Source organism: Drosophila tropicalis, unplaced genomic scaffold, assembly GCF_018151085.1.
Source record: "Drosophila tropicalis isolate 14030-0801.00 unplaced genomic scaffold, ASM1815108v1 contig_845, whole genome shotgun sequence".
Lineage (NCBI taxonomy): Eukaryota > Metazoa > Arthropoda > Insecta > Diptera > Drosophilidae > Drosophila > Drosophila tropicalis.
Window position 1 is genome coordinate 861,818 of NW_027173338.1, and position 19,019 is coordinate 880,836.

The following is a 19,019-nucleotide window of genomic DNA, read 5'->3' on the forward strand; positions in this document are numbered from 1 at the left end:
CATTATTCGGTATTTGATTTGTGACTTATTTGTACATACATTCATTTCGATTCGGAATAAAACGCAAAAAATTTTCTAAATTCCAAAATGATTTGTTGGGGTGATCACAAGAATTGCGGCATCTTTGTGCCAGATGCCTTGGAACGTAAAAATTGTACTTGTGAGCGTGAAATGTGCATCTCAGATTTACCCTTGGAAGATCGCCAACCTGTGACTGAAGTCGATCTGGAGGAGGTTCAAGACAACATGTACATGCGAAGCGAAGAATTCCTTAAGGAGTTGAGTAATATAATAAAAATCAAATCGATATCCAGTGATGCACAATATGACAAGCAGAATAAACAGATAATTGATCGCTTGGCTCAATACCTAAAGGAACGTGAATTCGAGGTCGATGTAGTTGAGATTAAGCCAAAGGATAATGAAGGGAATTTATCCATGCAATATGTACTTTTTGCCAACTATTTTTCAACACCAATCAAGAATGTGGTCTTGTTTTACGGTTATGTAGATGTGCCAGACATTGAGGACCTAGGGAAATGGAAACATGATCCGTTTAAGTTAATCGAGGAGGATGACTTGCTCTTTGGCCAGGGATTGGCTACCTCAAAGGGGCCAATATTGGCATGGATACAAGCCATCGATTCGTGGCTAACTGATACCACGGATATTCCAGTCAATGTGCGTCTGGTGATCGAAGTCAATCATTATCAAAACAGTCGTGGCTTGCGGCAATTGATAGAGGAACGTCAGGAGTTTTTTCAATCAGTGGACTTAATTCTTTTCTGCACCAACTACTGGATAGCCGAAAAAGTACCCATGCTCATCAGTAGTTACAGTGGCTACGTGTACTTCAGTTTGAATGTCTATGCCAGAGATACAGATCCATTAAGTTTGCCATCTTCAGCATTTCCATCCGATCCGATGTCTGAGATGTGTCTACTTCTCAACACTCTGATGGATCCCAAAAAAGGCAGCCTGGTGAAAGATTTGCAAAGACATGTCACACCTCTGACGCAAAACGATTGGAATATCTTGTGTAAAATAGAATCCGGCCCCATGGAGTTGAAAGAATCACAGGATATTAAGCGTCTACCTCATGAGCAATCACGACCAGAATTTCTCAAGCATCGCTGGTGCATGCCAAGCATCTCAATACACAAAGTGAAGACCTTTAATTCCGATAGTTTAAGGACCCTACGCACTCCCAGTCACTGTATGGCCGAGTTTTCGGTTAAAGTAGTTTCCCAACAAAGTCTTCGGTATGTTATATATCTCATTCAGTCCCATTTCGATGAAGCTTATCGCCAATTGAAATGTGTTCACACTGCTGACTTGCGTGTGATTGATAAGATGCCACCGTTGAATGAAACGCGAGGGAATCCTTTCACAGAGACCGTTGGAACTGCCTTTAAGCGAGTCTTCAATTGCAAAGCGGTTATACCCGATAATTTAAGTGTTACTCTGCCCATTGTGAACGTAATGCGTAAATATTGTATGCCCCATGCCTTTTCCGTGGGTGTGCCCTTCAGCTCCATTCACTCGCAACCCGGCAGGCCGAATGAGAGTCTGCCACAGGAAATGTATTTTCAAAACGTCGATCTTTTTGTGAACATTATGTATGAAATTTCCTTTCGACCGCCCGGCTGCAAGTGCGATGTGGTTGAAGATTTTTGCTTTGAAAGCGGTAACGACACCGCATTGGACTTCATGTCCATGATAGCGCATCGTCAGCCATCCGTTGCCATTGGCATCCATGAACTGGATGCCTGGGAACAGAACCAGAAACTGTTTACCCTGGAATCCAGTGGGGAGAAGCCCGATTCGAATTATATTCGGTTCGGAAATAAGCTGCGGAGGAAACTTGATTGAAAGTAATTGGTTTGCTCAATTGTCACAATCTCTAGACGAATCTTTTGCCTTTTAAAGTTACATATTTTCAAATCAAATTAACCATAGAACAAACTTTCTTTTAGTTATGCAAACTGACTTTGGAATCTCCATGCCATATATAGCGATACTTTTTTCAACTAACTGAAACTATTATTAAATTAATTAAATTAAAGTGCAATATTAAGTTCTAATAATTTAATGTCCTTAAAACAGGGTCTTATGATTTAATCCTTATAAATAAGGTTACCTGTATCCAATATCTGCAAGGAAGTCATAATATAGTCATAATATCATTAAATGTTTTACTCAAACAATTTGATTGAAAATCCTTTAACTTTAGCTTTCAGTGAATTGATTCGAATAAATAATATTCAAAAAATGAACTTCTATACCTGGCTAAATCCAATAAAATATAATTGAAATAGGCTTGAAATATTTGACAAATTTCGAAAAAGGCTTAATTAAAATGTTTGAACTGAATTCTGAATTCATTATACTATGAAGACTAGTAAATTAAATATGTCCAACAAAAAACTTTACTCCAAATTCACTCGTATTTATAAATTTATTTATTCTTTATCAATTCTACTGTCAGAATTCTTGGATTTAGTTGAAAAATCTTAGAAATATCTATGAAATTTCAATGACCATTTCTTTTTCTTATTCCAAAATATCTAAATTGGATGACACGTCGCAACTTTCGGAAACATTTCTTGCTCCTTGGTAAATGAAGAGCGTTCCTTAAGAATTTCTAAGGGAAACCATAGCTAAATTTATTTTAGCTTTGTTTGTTGATCGAAAAATGCGACATCTGGTTTAGTTAGCATTATTTATAAATTGATCAAGTTTTCCAAAACATTATTAATTAATTTTAGACTAATCTTTTGCAAGTTGCTAAACGAAACTTTCAAAGATTGAATTTCTTACATCCCGCTATCTAATCACTAATATCCTCTTTCCTTTAGGGTATTCCAAAGTTTTTGTCGTCTCATTGTCAGAGATAAGAGCACAAGGTTAAGAAACTGAATACATATAACAAGTCTTCCAGACTGATACGTAAAGCTGTTTGCTGATAAGATGACAAATAAAATTGCGCTAGGTCCAACAAAAAAATGTTTACCAGACAACAACAACACTATAGAAAGTCCATCCAATACCATTAAGAATAAGCTTATGAAATTCGTTTATATTTAAGTGCATATAATATATACATATGTAGGTACTATCAGTTGGATTATTCAGGAAAATATTATTATAAAAATTGCTCAAAATGTGCATTTTAAAGCTGTTTCTTCCAGCTGTTTCTTAGAATCACCCTACTTCTAACGATGTGAAGAAAGCTTTTGCTTAAACATAAAAAGCAAACTGAATAGTCAAGCCATAACATAAAAAAAAATAAATAAACACAAAAACGAGTTAGAAAATAAGATCGAGACAACGATTGAGGCATACCCTATAATTGAAAGATTTCAAAATTATGGACAATTTTTGCATTATTATTAAACGACAAGCAAAATGTTAAAGAAATATTATATTTTTGTTGGGAATCGGAGTAGAAAAACCAATACGAATAATCGAAATATTTGCTTAATTAACCAATTATTATTATTTTTCTTATCTTATCAGTTTTTACGACAAGTAGATTGGGACAAAAATTGCTGACAACTGAATGGTTGGAATATTTGTTGTTCAATGTGTCAAACAAAAGCCAAAAATAGATTAAATTAGACACATCCAAATTGCCAATATAAGTCTATATACTTGTCTGAGACATTTTTAAAAAATTTTTTTGAATATTTATTCAAAAGATATTTCTTAAAAGTGAATACATATTCAAACATTAAGTTTCTTTGATTACATTTAAGTTGTTGATATTTGTTTTCAAAAAATGAAGAAAAAAGTTGTGAAAAACGTGAATAAAATTCAATTTATTTCAATTTAAGTAACAAATAAAACGTAAGTAGTAAAAACTTGAAATGAAATTTAATTTAGTTAGCAATTTGAAAAATTGTTAAAAATTTAGAATCAAATTGTTCAAGGTATAATGAAAATTGTCACATCAACAACAATCTGACAAAACGTTGAACGGTGCCAATATACCCCATGCTATGGACCCTTAGTAGAGGGTGACGAAATAACAACAAAAACAAAAAAGTAAGAAAAACAAATAAAATGCCGCAAAAAAAAAAGGCAAAACAGATGCCGGCCAGCCGAAACCATAGAACCAACTACACGTGCTGGCATTAGAATAGGCGAAACAAAGCAAATGTTTTATAGAGAATAATAACAAATAGAGAGCATGATAATAGAGAGAACGAAAACAAAACGAAAATGAGATAACTTTGATCATGATAATTGTGGGAGCAAACAAAAACGTCTCGCTCTCAGCTGCATTTGGCTCAGTTCGTTCTTAAACTTGGCAAACGTCGGATGTGCTCCTTGGAATACATACTAAATTCTGATACTAGTTCTGATACAAGTGCAAATATTATGCCACATAATTAATAACTAATCAAATAAGGAAACTAACTCTGGAAGAAAATACGTAAGCTAGTTTAAAAACAATTGAAAATGTTGAACAAAAAACTGGAATTAGTGGCCAAATATGCTCTAAAGCAAGGGATTAGGATCAATGCTCTACGCAGGTGAGTTAAGTCCTTGAATGAGGCATCCTCGTAGACTGAAGTTATCAAGATGACAATCTAAAGTTGGCGTGATAAGCTTACAGATATCTAAATACATTAATTAAGTATCTGATAAGGCTGAGAGAGGGGGGCGTTGGTGGGGTGACCAAGTTGCGTAATACATCCAATATACATACATACATATAAATGATTCCATTATACTACGTGGTACAGTTGTGCAAAATCCCAAAAATTTCACCATTCATGGGCTTCGCTCCTGTGCCACGCCCACATTTTATTGTAAAGTGTCAAAATTATAGCCGAGCAAAAGGTGCAAAATAAATTATCAAAAAATTAATTAATATAATCGAGAATTCTGTTAATAAAAACTGGTCATCTAATTGATAGAAAAAAGTCAAAAAAATTTTCCGCTCTTTAATATTTTTAAACTTGACAAATATCATGTAGCGATAAGAAAACCTTCCCGATTTAAGGGCTTAGTAAACATGTTTGGAACGTTTGCAATTTGAAGAAATATAAAAAACACACACCCAAAAGATATAAATAAAACAATAACAATCTGTTACAAACACACACACACGTACAAACGTTTTGTTTGTAAATGTTCTTAATAATTGAATGGCAAAGCTCTTGGCCTTAAAATCTCAATTTAGCCAAGACACCAACCATTCACCTGGATAAAAGCAAAGACACAAATATGGGCGAGAGATCTGGCAAGGCTAGATTTGAAATGAAAACGTTTTTATTCAAGTCAAATGAAATGAAATCAAATATAGAATTACATAGCCCCAAGATATTTTAGTAATTGATTGCAAAATGAAATTTATTGTAGAATTTATCTCCAGACATTGTAATAAATTGTTTAGTATCTTTAGTTACATGATAACTTTTCCAGCATCTAAGTTTTGACATTTTTCAAAAAGTGTTTCATTATCGGCCTTTAGAAATGGCAAAAAGATGAGCAGGTTATCTTTAGATCATTAAAATATTATATTTCTTTTCTTGTTCTTTTTAGTTTATCTACCACGTTGTCTACAAGCATTAGCCACAAACATCATGTGGCTAAGGAACCGTTGGTGTATCGTAATATAGGCCAGGAATTGGAGTTGTCTGTTAGTAAATATGGAGATGTCGAGGCAATTGTCTCATGCCATGAGGGCAAAAGATACACATTCAAGAGTCTTTTGGCTGAAGTTGATCGTTTAGCTGCTGGTTTCCGTAAGCTGGGATTACAACAAGGCGATGCTGTGGGTCTGTGGTCTCCGAATTATGTGCACTGGTATCTGGGCATGTTGGGAGCAGCTCGGGCTGGTCTGACATCGGTGGGTATTAATCCCGCTTTTCAGGGTCCGGAGGTGGCCTATTGCCTAAATAAGGTAGATATTAAGGCTATTGTGGCCCCAGAGACATTTAAATCGCAGAACTATTACGAGATTCTACGTGGCATATGTCCAGAAATAGCCGATGCTGAGCCAGGTAAAATTAAAAGTGAGAAATTTCCTCACTTGCGTTCGGTGATCATTAATAGCGAGAACCGCTTGAAGGGTGCTCTGCGATTCGATGAGCTCCTGGATTTGAGTAATAGAACCGAGCAGGAGGAGATAAGCAAGTATCAAAAGAAAATCAGTCCAGAGTTACCATGTAATATACAGTTTACGTCGGGAACTACGGGCAATCCGAAAGCTGCATCGCTCTCCCATTACAATTTCGTAAACAATGGCATTCATGTGGGCAATCGCAATCAGTTGGAAGGCGAACGAATTTGTGTTCAAGTCCCCTTGTTCCATGCCTTTGGAGTGATAATCACAATTATGGCTGGCATGTCGAAGGGAGCCACATTGGTTCTGCCCGCAGCTGGATTCAGTCCCAAGGACTCACTGGCCGCCATTGTGAAAGAGAAGTGCACTGTGATCCATGGCACGCCCACAATGTATGTGGATTTGGTGAGTGCACAACGTCAACTGCAAGTACCTCTGGGCAGGATTAAGAAGGCCATCACTGGAGGCGCCATAGTGTCCCCTCAGCTCATATTGGATGTAAAGGAAGTCCTCGGAGTTGAGTCAATGCGCAGTGTCTATGGTCTGACCGAAACAACTGCTGTGATATTCCAAACTATGCCTGGAGATCATGAGGAAAGTGTCCTTCATACAGTTGGCCATCTGCAAGATCATGTAGAGGTCAAGGTCGTAGATGCCGATGGCAACTGTGTGCCATTTGGTCAACCGGGTGAGCTCTGCGTACGTGGATACGTCACAATGTTGGGCTATCATGGCGACAAGGAGAAAACCGAAGAGACAATTGGAGCGGATAAGTGGCTACGCACGGGTGATCAGTTTGTATTGCAAGAGGATGGCTATGGTCGCATTGTGGGTCGTCTCAAGGAGATGATCATTCGAGGCGGTGAAAACATATTTCCCAGAGAGGTTGAAGACTTTCTCAATGCCCATCCGCAGATTGTGGAGGCTCACGTAAGTCGAAACCTCATTTCTGTAAACTTTAAATGAATAAAATTTACTTTTTCTCTATGATTCCAGGTTATTGGTGTTCCCGATGAGCGTTTGGGTGAAGAAATCGTTGCCTATGTCCGCCTGCACAATGATGTGGATCCCAAGAGCTTTACAGTTGAAGCTCTGCGAGCCTATTCCAAGGGTAAAATAGCACATTTTAAGGTGCCCAGATATGTGGTGCCTATCGATGCATTCCCCAAGACTACTTCCGGCAAAATACAGAAATTCAAACTCTCCCAAATGTTTGAGAACAGTAAAAAAAACTAAATCACAGGCTGTTAAATAATCTTAAGTTGTAGATTCTATAATAAACTCTTTTTTTTAATTTTCCTACAAAAAATTAATCAGTTTTTTGCACGTTGAAAATATATAGAAATTTGAAAGACATTTTTAAGTACGGCAAAGAAGTACCGCTTGATCAAGATCCGTTGCCTCTCCATCCGGAGTGTCTGAGCCTTTAGATCGATGACAGATTTCGACTGCAGGACGCTCCACTCCGAAGTAATATGTGGAAAGATTAAAGCGAAGCGAAGAGAATCTTTGCACTTAATGATGTCTTCGATGCTTCAGTTGTCCTTTGGATTTTCGTTTCTTTTGATTATTTTCCAATATTTTAATATGGCAATAAAACCTTTTAGGCAGATAAAAAATTGATTACTTTATCTAAATTAGGTAAGTCCAAAGTTATGTTGGATTTAAAACTCCTCGGCGGGGCAAACAAACATCTAAAAATAATCCCATGAAGAGAAACCAAACATATTGAAAAGATTTCATAAAAAATCAAAAAGGAAGCAGAAGAACAAAGGTTTCTAGACCAATTAATACAAATTAATGTAAAGTATATATTTTTTTTAACATTTAAAAAGTACTGAATGTCAATTATTTGAAAATCCAAAAAAGACTTCTCAAAATGTTTTCCATATTGATTTATAACTTATTTACGACTGATTAACCTTTTCCAAGGAATTCCAACCCTTAAAAAAGCCATGTCCATATTTAGTTTTTGAAACAATTACTATTTTTATTTTAAGTTTTTGAAATTATTTAGCAAAAAATATTTGATAGGGATCTTATTTCGCTGCTTCAAGTTGTTTTTAGTTCTTTTTTTTTCTTACACCCCGCTCAAACGATGCTTCTCTTTTCATTTAAGGGAATCTTTTCACACACATATGTAGTTAAAATAAAAAAAAAGACAAACAGAATGAAAACAGTAAGTAATAATAACATCGCTTAAAAGTTAATGACAATGCTGAATGTTAAACAAATCACACTAGCAAAACTAGCATGCTTTCCTTGTGTGTTTAGATACAATCCTCAATACGATGATATAACAGAAATATAATGTGAAATTAAAAAAAAACTTTAGATACAATAGTAGAGAAGGTAACATAATCTGCAACTAAATTTAGATAGACTAAAACTAAGACAAACATATTTATATATTTTGTAAACTAAGAACTAAGTGTATTAATATTTATATATATAATTTCATCCTCAATTATAAATTCTTAAATTTTAACACTTTTATGGGCTGGGGGGCGGGGAGGGAGCATCTAAAAACTAAATAATAAATACGAGTAGACAAAATTAAAGCTTAAGTTATTTGACAATCATCTCTAAATATATATATATATTAATTTTTAATTAGCGGGCTTCAATTTAAGGACATCAAGTGAGTTAGAGGGTAAGAGGCCAGGCCAGGATGCCAATTTCATAGAGGAGATGGAAGGGGCGGAGTATCATCAGCGAGTTTTGCGGTTAGAGAGTTTACAATATTTTGGATATTTTTGTTGTTGATATTTTTTTTTTTTTTTTTTTTTTTTTTTTTTGGGAAATATCGCTAATCAATACATTTACATACACATATATAATATATATATTTTCAATGTGTTGTTGGTATAAGTAATATATATAATTTTCTTTCATTGTTTTCCTTAATATTTCTTGTTGTTTCTGCAAATATTCATACTGTTTCAGCTAAATGCTAACCATTACTATAAATGTATAGTTTGAAACATTATTTTTATGTATGTATATATATGTATATGTATATAGATAGTATATTTTATACTCATTTTGACCCTAAACTTGGTTTAGCCTGGCATTCATTTTACTTTTAGCAGCTCCTTGGCTTGCTCTTTGTTAAAAAATTTCTCATTTCATTATCTTTTTTTTGGTTGGTTACTGTGACGGATCCGCTTGCTGTGTGCTAAATTTTCCAGTTTTCCATTAGTTTTCAAAGTGTTAAATGCTTAATGCATATTATTTACATACAGAAACGCGTTCTGTTCAATCGAAATCAAATTTTTGTAATAGTTACTTTTTATTTTCTTTGTATCTGTGTGTGTCTGTCTATATGTATATAAATATTTCATCAATTAATTTAAACCTGGACGCTTTAAAAGCTGTCATCATTTTCAAAATCATCATCATCGCACTCCTCCTGCTCTTGCAGCGCCAATTCCAATTCCAACTCTAAAACATCCTCGTCCCCGACATCCTCATCATCATCTTCCTCCGCATCCGGCTCCTCTTGCTGGGCATAGGCGTCGGCGGCGGTTAATTCATAGGCCTCTTCGGCTGTCTCGGCTATGGCTATTTGCTCGATAACGGCACGTTCCTCATAGCCAACACCCATGCCGCGGCCTCCTCTTAATCTGGGGGCATCGCCTGGCGGCTGTCATGCCCGCAAAGCGGCTGCAGGTGCTCCCGTGCTATCGACATCGACCGCATCGGCAGCATCCTCGGACCAGCTGACTTCCATTGGTGTGCACGGTAAAGCTTCTTCAATGGACATGCGGGAAAGTGGTTGCTTGGGTCGACCAGCATCACCACCGCCAAGTCCACAACCACCACCATTACCCGATGCCGTGCTCGATGCTGACGAGCTGCGCATCATTTCCTCCGATGAGGCTGAGCAACTTTCATCTTCCGAATTGGCACCAGAGACCATGGCCTCGCCAGCAGATTCTTGAATCTCCTGGAACTTTTTGGAGAGTTTAGCATCACGGGGAGTTAATTTCATGGTGGAGGAGCGTGGACGCATATCCGATTGCTGTTGTGGTGAACTCGAACACAGGATATCTGCATTCCATTCGGGCATAAGCAGTTCCTCATCTTCAATGCGCTGACGACGACCATTTTCGTTTGCCACTGCTGCATCCGAAGACGAAGAGGATGATGATGAAGCTCTGATGCATACTGAATGGGATCTAGTACGCGATAATGGTTGACCAATGCCATTGTCAGTGTCGCTTGAAATGGAATGATTGCTACGCAGCAAAGCCGCCGCCGACATGCTTTGCGACAGTGGAATAGGTCCAGCTCCAGAGCCTCCTCCTCCGGCTGTTCCATTGTGTGTATGATGGTGGGCACTGCCATTTGTTGTGGCACTCATCGACAATTGTCGTCGCTGGGTGGGGCTACGTTCGCTGGTGTTGCGCAGGGAGCCAGCCCGACGTACAATTTTGGGTGCTGGCACTTTGGGTACATCGTCATCCATGTCCAGAATCCAGCTTACCGATTCGTTGCGTTCGATCACACCCTTGATCACAGGCGAAGAAGGTGGCGATGAGATGGCATCGCCATCTTCAACATTTCCACAGCTGCGGCCCAGCGAGCAGCGGCTATGTGAAGATAAATTCAGACCTATATCCTGGGAGACCTCTTGCAATTTAGCCTCGACCTGCTGCAGTCGCTCTGAACGCTGCTTCAGATGATATTCCAGCACCTCTTTGTCGCAGGTAAGACGGGATCGCTTGATATTCTCATGATCGTATGCCTTACGCATCTCATCCATTTTCAATTGCAACGATCTGAACAGGGAGAGAGAGAGAGAGTAAGGAAAAGTAAATTAGAAATCATTCAAAGGAAAAGCTTAAAGTGAGACTACTTACTTTTCCCTCTCCGTCTTGGTGTCCAATTCGGTGCGCAGCATCTCATTTTGGGCTTCAAGAAGAGCCACACGACTGCTCAGTCGCATGCGCTCATCGTTCTCCCGCCTGAGATCCTCATTGGCTTTGGTTAGTGTGGAAATCTCTGCCTGCTTCAGCTCCAAAACACAACGCAGGCTATCAGCCTCGCTGGTCAGACGCCTCAGCTCGGCACTGGTGTCGGGCAGACTGGTGCTTGGACTGCGTCTCTGTGATGTGTGTCTCAGTATGGAGATCTCATCCTCTGACAGAGCCAAACGATCTCTCAATTCCCGTTCGTTGCTCTCTTTGCTGGCACTCAGCGAGCTGAGCTCCTTGGTGAGCGTGTTCACACGTTGCTGCAGCTCCTCCTCACGCTGCGCACTGGCTGCCAATTGACTGGCATGACTCTTCTCCTTTCGACTAATTTCATCGCGCAACTCCTGATCTTGGGTCTCCAGATTTTGTATGCGTTGCTGTAGCATCAATATTTTCTCCTCAGCAGCTGTTAACTGCTCCTGCTTAAGATTTAATTTATGATTCATCTCTGTATGATAAGACTCTTGTGCTTGCTTAGTTTCCGCCTCTTTAATCGCCATTTGGGTTTTGAGTTCTTGAAAACGTTCCTGGGCAATCATTTGCATTTCCAAAAGTTTGTCTTCAGCTGCAAAAATGTCCAGAAAATTAATCTCTCTTCCCCTATTTGTCTCCAGTTATCTCTACTTACATTGCTTTAATTGATTGCGCTGCAGATGATCCCTTTCCTGTTCACGTTGCGTCCATTCTAGATCCTTGTTGTGTAACTCCTGACGCAGGTCCTTGCAGCTACGCTGCGTCTGTTGTAACAAAGTAATTGTCTCATCTAGTGTGCCCTTGGCACGGGCGCATTGATCTTTGGTCTCTCTGCAGGCAAAGGCATCCAGCTATAAATAAATATAAGAAAAATAATAAAAATTAACATATTATTTTTACCTGTCAAACATTTTCAATCAAAATGAAACCTATTTCGTTTTCAAGTGGAAATTATTTTTCACAAAGCAAAAATGTCAAATGAGCAGCAGGGAAATTCCCTATTTAAAACAATGGACCGAAGGTCACAACCGGGGAAATTCCAAATCTCTTGTCCTCTTTGCCGTTTTGAGTACCAACTTATTCTCAAGTAGGCAAATTTGATCATTTTCATACCTGAAACTGTTGATAGCCTTGATCCATAAAGTTAATATTAGTTGGCGTGCTAGGCACAGACCAAGTGATCAAATCAAAGTCCATAGTCTCGGCCGATATATTCTCGTTGGTAAAGACAAGATTTTCAAACATTTTTACAACAAAATTTTTGTTCTGCTCGCGGTGATGTGTTGAACACGAATACTTGTAGTAGACTGATGAGTTGCTAGGACTCGGCAGAGGTTTTTATAGCCAGCAGGTAGGAGGATAGAGGACACATCACTTAGGTAGTCCGACAGGATGCACATGCAGAGAGGATACTACTAACAAAAAGGGTATAGAAACGGATATGCTGCCGCCCCAGCGATTGGAAAAAAAACAAAAGGCAAAGTGGGTGTGGACTCGGCCATGGAGGGGGCGTTATTGGCTGCCTGAGGTTACGCCTTACGAGATTTGAGGCTTCTGGTAAGGCTTAGTGATCTTTTTTGGCCAAGTTCATGTGGTTTCTTAACATTTGGTCACGCGCGTCTTTACTTCGCCTCCTAGTTTCTATTTTCAAAAGGGGGGCAAAACTGGGCGTCTTACTCTACATATCTCGAAAACACTTCAATTTCACAGCCTACATTGATACATTTTGGGTGTGGCGCCTCTCTCGACGAGTGGTGGAACGGGGAAGGCTAATTACAATACAGACAAATCTTACTCAGTCGACGGCCGAATCAACTCTTGATCTGTCAGACCACGCCAAACTGTCCCAAACTGAATTAATAGTTTTCGTCCGACAATTTTGTATCTTTTTGGGTTGACAGTCAAAGTAGTCGGTCTTGCCTTGGTCTACCTGTTTTTGCATGCTGAGTTGAGATGGATGGATGGATGGATGGTTGGATGATGGCATTGCAATTAAAGTGTCTAGTGTAACTAGTTTTACATTGCTTTCTGTCTGCATGTAATCCTTTTTGACTGTATGACAATTTTGAATTGCCTCCAGCAATGGTTACTACTTCCTTTGACCTTCACCTCATAAAAATATTCGAAGGTACACGCGTGCGAGGCCCTGATCCTTTTTGTTGGGACCTACGTGTGTGTCCTTGTAAAATACCTTACACACTTTTCTTCCTTCATTGCCGTCGGTTTTCACACCAAACTGCGAAATCTCACTGGATCACATCTAAATAAATATTTATGCACGACAACATCAGTTTAGGCTTTTAGTGGGAAAAAATATATATATACATATATTGAAAAACAAACAATTCCTTGGTTGCGCGATCTTTGAAATTCCAGCGAAACAAATCCCTCAACATCGTGATGGTAGCTTGTTTTCTTACTACTGCAAGTTACCCAAATATTTTTATGGATTAACAAACAATTTGGTTTTCCTTTTAGATGGTTTTATTTGAAATATGGAAAAATCAAGACCCCAAAAGGAAATGTGTTTACTGAGTAGAAGAATTTTCAAGTTGTTAAAACAAGTAAGGAATGCAAAACATCTCTTAAAAACTTTCATTACTTTCGATCATGGGATGAAATCAACAGGTAAAGTCTGAACGGGCTCTATGAATTGTTAGACAAAAATTGAGATTAGAAAGGGGTTATCTTTGGGTTGACTAAATCGAAATCATATTTGGAAGTTTGTATTTAAACTAAAACACTTGAAAAAGGTCGAATTGATTTAGTATACATCAATGTATGAATACATCACCTAATTTTGTCGAAACATGATTGACCGAACAGGTGAAATAAGTTGTAACCATCGATTAAATATTTTAGAATTTCAATCATCTAAACTTTTAAAGTATGTTTAAATTTGAAGTTGTCAAAGATTTCCAAAGTTCAAAAGCCTTCAAGAACTTTTCAAACGTATATCTCAATCTTTGTCAGAATAAAATTCTTTGTATAGCTTTTGAAGCATCAAATATCTAATCAAAAGAAGTAGTGGACTTTCATAGACCAAGTCAGCTTATTGTTAGACAAATTTTAAGTACGTTGAGGAATTCTCTATAAAATGTTAACTAGACTTCTTAAAATGAACCTTGGTCCAGAACAATTGATGAGGAATCCTCCCAAAACGATTTGGTAGAACTTTTCTTCAATGAATACTAAGTAGATAGTTACATAAAAGCAAATCTATTGTGTGTTATTTCCGTATATTATGTATTATGTAAGCTAAATCCATAGAGAAATACCAGTTAGTAGCTTTGGAATTTTCAATAGATTGTTCTTTTCTTCTCTGACTTTTCTTTCAAATTGCATAAATCTACACTGCAAATGACATCGATAGACAATGCTTAAAACAGCTGCTGCTGCTGCTGCTGTAACGCAGTGCAAGGATTTAGATTCTTGCATCAAGCAATGGAAATTCTTTACAGAACAAAGCCAATGGATTTACGCAATTGTCTCGAAAATATTGGAAAAAATGCCAACAGCAGAATGGAAAAGGAGAAAAAAAAGGAAACTGCGAAACATTTGCTACCTAAGTAGAGATACGTACTACTTGTTGTGTTGATGGATGTAAGATGGATGAAGCATTTTGGCGGAAAACATTTTGTGGTTGAAAAGTCAGGAGACGGAAATCATAAATCGATTTAGAATGATGTCTCGAGAGTCGAGAAGATGACTCTGTCGACCCATTACCAAGTAAAATGGTTGTATGCAAATGTTAAAATAATGTTTTGTCGCGAAATTTTTATGATCTCGTTTATTGATATTTAATAGAGATTGAAGAGAGAGTAAGGTGAGGGAGGGTCGGTTGTCTGCAAAGGTATGGCAGGTAGTTTGGCTTGGGTTTTATTATTTGTAAAAAGATATTTCTTTTTTGTTCTTCTTTAGTTTTAACCCTAACAAAAACATCGACACGTGTGTTAAATCTCTCACCTTGTGGAAAATATATTATTTGAAATATATGTTAAAATCCATATGCCTAGAATAATGTGAACAATTAAAATCTCGTACGAAGGATCACACCCTTTCATTTAATGCCAGAGAAAGGCTTTCACGCAGTTCGCTTTGCCAAAAATGTTCAACAAAAAGACACAAAAGGGAAAACAGGATTCTCTGGAGCAGCTGCTGCTGTTGGTCTTGACCATCTCTTTCGTGCCATTTCAGTTTTTAATTAGGACAAACAATAAGTGATCCCAGGTGGCTTAGGACATTCTGTTACAATTAAACAAAATTAGCTCAAATTTAAGCAGAGCTTAAGACAAATATCTTCAAACAATGGCACAACGAAACCTTCTATTGTAAATTATTAGAGCAGGTGACCCTTCCGTATACCCCCGAGCACATGTGTGGACAACAATGGCCATGTGAACTTTCAGTTCATCCAAAAGGTGCTACACACACACACACACGCAAGGAGTCTATAGGTCTATCTATAACTTAGGTATAAATCCCTGGCGCCTGTGTATAGTAAAATAAATCCTAACATTGATCCTTTTCTCTTTCTCTTCTCACGCTTTTTTGTCTCACTCTTACTCGCTACTCGTTAGACTTTTTGTTACTCGCTCGAACTCACCTCTTCTGTCATAAACTGCACCATAATAGCGAGTCCCAAAATTTGACGATGCTCTTCGATACGCTCAGACTTGTTCAACTCAAAGAATTTGGCTAATCGCTCAAAATCGAATAGACCATTTTCAGTGAATGGCTTGAGGGCGGGATATTGGCAGGCAACTTCCCCAGAGGAATGAAGGTAATTGTTGGCAAGCATCGGTAATGAATTGTATGACATTTTAACCACAACTCCGCCTGTTGCTGGCGACTGAAAATAAAAACAAATAAAAATCAAACATAAAAAAACGTGTAAAAAACGAAATTTTAAAATAAGATCAAACCTCTTCAAAAAATATTATTTCCCTTTTGGTAAACCTATCGAAAATATTCATCTCAAAATGAAACTTTAGTTACTATAATTTTATTTGCACACAACACAGAGATTTTCTACAGAAATCACAATTTTACTTTACACACGACGAAATAAAAAATATTTAAAAAAGTACAAACAGATTGTAGTCACAAAACTCTTGGCATACTATTGAAAGGGTATCAGAAAAGGGTTTTTGAAATTTTGTTTGAAACAAGTGTTTAGAAAGTGTAAAATGGTTTCAGTAAGTTTCTTGTTCTGCCAATTTATCTCTGAAACTCTTCTCCAATGAGGTGAAAGATCAAAACATTCAGTGAAGAAACTGCCAAATGTTTATGTACAAAGTCGTAAGCCGTTCCATTCTTTAACCACACCTCTTAAGCTCCCATTTCATCACAGAGATATTTAATTAACACATCGTTTAAATCAAGGAATCGAAATATATCTAAGTTTACGTTATCTATCCAAAACATCTTAAATGTTTATCAAAAAATTGCGTTTTAGGTGTATCAGTGTATCGCAGTTTAATCCTCTTTCTTTTGAAGTGTTTCTCTTCGCAACTCTTTCTTATATACCGATGAAGTTTTCATGGGAAAAACGAGTACTTTTCCATAGAATAATTGTCACAGAAATTAGAAAGATATTTAACAGAAAGCAACCAATATAAGTTTTAGACCATTAGCTTAGCAAATCTACTAAAAAATCTATATTAAATTGATTAAAATATATAAAAAACCTCTCACAAGGGCTGCTCATCTATAAGGTAAGTAAAATAATCGCTTAATTAACCATTTTTACATCATCAAAGACACCGAGAGGAATATTTGGAATTCAAGACCACAGTTAATTAATTACACATTTAGAAGACGTTGAGGATCTCCGAGAATAAGATCGGAGAAAGATCGAACTATATTTAAACTATTTGGATACAATAGTTTTTTTTTTTTTTGGTTTTTCTTGTATCACTAAGAACACCTCAAAGCGGTAAACAAAAAGGTTTCGAAATTAAAATTGAAAGATCTATGAAAGAGTCTTACTCTAGAAATTTGAACTCTTTTTTTCTTCACTTTGGGGCATTTTCTTACCTCATTTGTACTAGTATTAAATTTCGCATCCTCCTGTAGATTTTCTTTATTCTTATCTCCATCATCATTATCATTATTGAGCTGAATGTTTTCGCCTTCAATGGCTGTTTCTCTGGGCGGTGTTTCACATCTCTTCACCTTGGCTTCTGTCTGGAGGCAATTGCAACCGACTTCTGAACCGCAAATGCATTGCAATTCATTGCTAATCGAAGCCCGTTTTGAATCTCTTGGCGTTGAGCTGTCATTTTGTTGTTTAGCTGGTGGTAGCTCTTGCAATTCGGTCTGATCAACGCCGGAACGCAGGGATTCTGCAAATGAAAAAACAAAACGAATAAAAATGAGTATTTTTAGATAAATATGACATAATCATTAAGGTATATAAGGGGAAAGTTATGGTGTATCTCTCTAGGCGTAAGACTCTTGTCAGTAGAAACATCATGCTGAGCTGATGAGCCAACTAACAAAATGACTTATGAGTCATTTACAAGTGAATGAATAATTGGCAAATGACAACGAGAAAGAAGAAGATGAAAACCGCAACAAAAGGGAAAGCATCACCATCATCGTTATCATCATTATGATCATCATGATCATTAGCAAACTTCACGATTAGCTGTAAGTGTCGGAGTCCCACCCATAGGTCAGAGAGGAGGCTGACAACTAACTACATGTCTTCAATTAATGAATGAAGGATGCGTTGTGGCCAAAACAAATTGGCCTTGACAAGCTGTAGAGCTTAAAACCAGAAACCAAACCACAAAACTCTCTTTTGGGGGCTTGGAAAGAGTTCAGTAACCGCTGATTTGTTGCTTTGATCGAATGTCGGACCATAATTTATACAATTTCCTCAACAAGTTGCTGTTGTTGCCGTTGTTCACTGATGTTCACGAAGATGTTGTTGTTGTTACTGCTGTGTTTGTTTGCTGCTGCAGACCATAATCAATGCGTTGCTTATGGTTATGGCATAAAATATTTTATATACACACATAAAAAATTGTCACTCTACCATGGAGAAGACAAATACAGTTTGACGTGCCTTTTCTTCCGGCCTGTGCCTGGGCATCTCTGGCAGGTTTAACTTTAAAGATTGGGCGGGTCTGGGTGGTGTTAAAGTTACCAAACAATCGCCTTTTTCTTGCAACATTTGAAATGTTATTTTAAATAGCTTTGACAAATGGGAATTTGATTCAAGACAGAAATGCTGCAAAGTTAAGTTATTGCTTCCTGCTGCTTTACTTGGATTTTATCCATTTCATGAGAGATATTGTTGGCTTGATAAAGTTAACATAATTTAGGGATAGTCTGCTCTACATTTTAGGACAGTAAATAGAGACTTAGAAAGTCAATAGAGATTAAAATTCATTTTCATACAAATATCCGTCATCTTGAAACCTCGTATGGTCTGATTCTGATTCCTATGGGATGTTTTTCAGCTAAAAACTTTTATTTCTTTAGTTATAAAAAGTAACCCAGAAAGTGTAGTATGTATAAGAAAAGACTCAAATATACCAAAAATATTTCAATAAAAAGAATGAATTCCAATGTATGTTATAGATAAACTAGCTAGAATATAGTCCTATGAAGATAATGGATAAAAATTGTTAATAATAGATAAAAATTCAATTCAGTCCAATCAATAATCTCGAGCCGTGTCAATGGAGACTTACAATTTTTTGTAAACTTTACATTACTTTTATCATGTTGAATTTGTTGCATCTATCAAAATGTCTTGTAATCCTACTCCCGTTTTATTGTCATCTGCAAATTTAAATCAAGTCCATTAACTCAATTAGCGTTACACGAATGGCTTGACAATTTGGCGACAACCGTTGAATGAAACTGGACTTGGTTGAAACCGCTTTACCCACAAATTGTGTAATCTTTAATGACTACAAGAGACACAAAAACAAAGTTGATCGGATAGTTGACTTGTCTTGGGTGCATATTGCGTC

The 19,019-nt window shown here is 37.2% G+C and overlaps 3 protein-coding genes across 7 annotated transcripts in view; 2 read left to right on the forward strand and 1 right to left on the reverse strand.

Annotated features, from left to right (window-relative positions):
* Positions 1 to 87: 87 nt before the first annotated feature.
* LOC137580612 (beta-Ala-His dipeptidase-like) lies at positions 88 to 1,872 on the forward strand. The gene has a single exon (XM_068294711.1). It carries the CDS (start codon positions 88 to 90, stop codon positions 1,870 to 1,872), a length of 1,785 nt encoding a protein of 594 aa, XP_068150812.1.
* Positions 1,873 to 4,313: 2,441 nt separating this feature from the next.
* Acsf2 (Acyl-CoA synthetase family member 2) lies at positions 4,314 to 7,385 on the forward strand. Its single transcript, XM_068294715.1, has 3 exons — positions 4,314 to 4,538; positions 5,554 to 7,006; positions 7,073 to 7,385. Exons 1-3 carry the CDS (start codon positions 4,465 to 4,467, stop codon positions 7,310 to 7,312), a joined length of 1,767 nt encoding a protein of 588 aa, XP_068150816.1. The 5' UTR covers positions 4,314 to 4,464; the 3' UTR covers positions 7,313 to 7,385.
* A 655-nt stretch (positions 7,386 to 8,040) lies between these two features.
* Positions 8,041 to 19,019, reverse strand: part of toc (toucan) — a 103,635-nt gene continuing 92,656 nt past the window's right edge. For 3 of the 5 annotated variants that reach the window (XM_068295269.1, XM_068295273.1, XM_068295272.1), the window contains 5 exons: positions 17,068 to 17,375; positions 15,635 to 15,880; positions 11,684 to 11,879; positions 10,942 to 11,620; positions 8,041 to 10,860 (listed from right to left, as the gene is read on the reverse strand). In XM_068295269.1, coding sequence (XP_068151370.1) covers positions 9,726 to 10,860; positions 10,942 to 11,620; positions 11,684 to 11,879; positions 15,635 to 15,880; positions 17,068 to 17,375 — 2,564 coding nt within the window. In that variant the 3' untranslated portion in view covers positions 8,041 to 9,725. Of the gene's footprint in view, positions 10,861 to 10,941; positions 11,621 to 11,683; positions 11,880 to 15,634; positions 15,881 to 15,953; positions 16,095 to 17,067; positions 17,376 to 19,019 lie in introns of those variants that run through there. The other 2 variants (XM_068295274.1, XM_068295271.1) reach the window with 2 other exon arrangements.

Bases quoted from the DNA above. Each gene is read 5' to 3' on its own strand.
- Acsf2 (XM_068294715.1), top strand. From the start codon at position 4,465: ATGTTGAACAAAAAACTGGAATTAGTGGCCAAATATGCTCTAAAGCAA. The intron at 4,539-5,553 runs GTGAGTTAAGTC...TGTTCTTTTTAG, and splicing joins AGGATCAATGCTCTACGCAG to TTTATCTACCACGTTGTCTA. The intron at 7,007-7,072 runs GTAAGTCGAAAC...CTATGATTCCAG, and splicing joins CGCAGATTGTGGAGGCTCAC to GTTATTGGTGTTCCCGATGA.
- LOC137580612 (XM_068294711.1), top strand. From the start codon at position 88: ATGATTTGTTGGGGTGATCACAAGAATTGCGGCATCTTTGTGCCAGAT.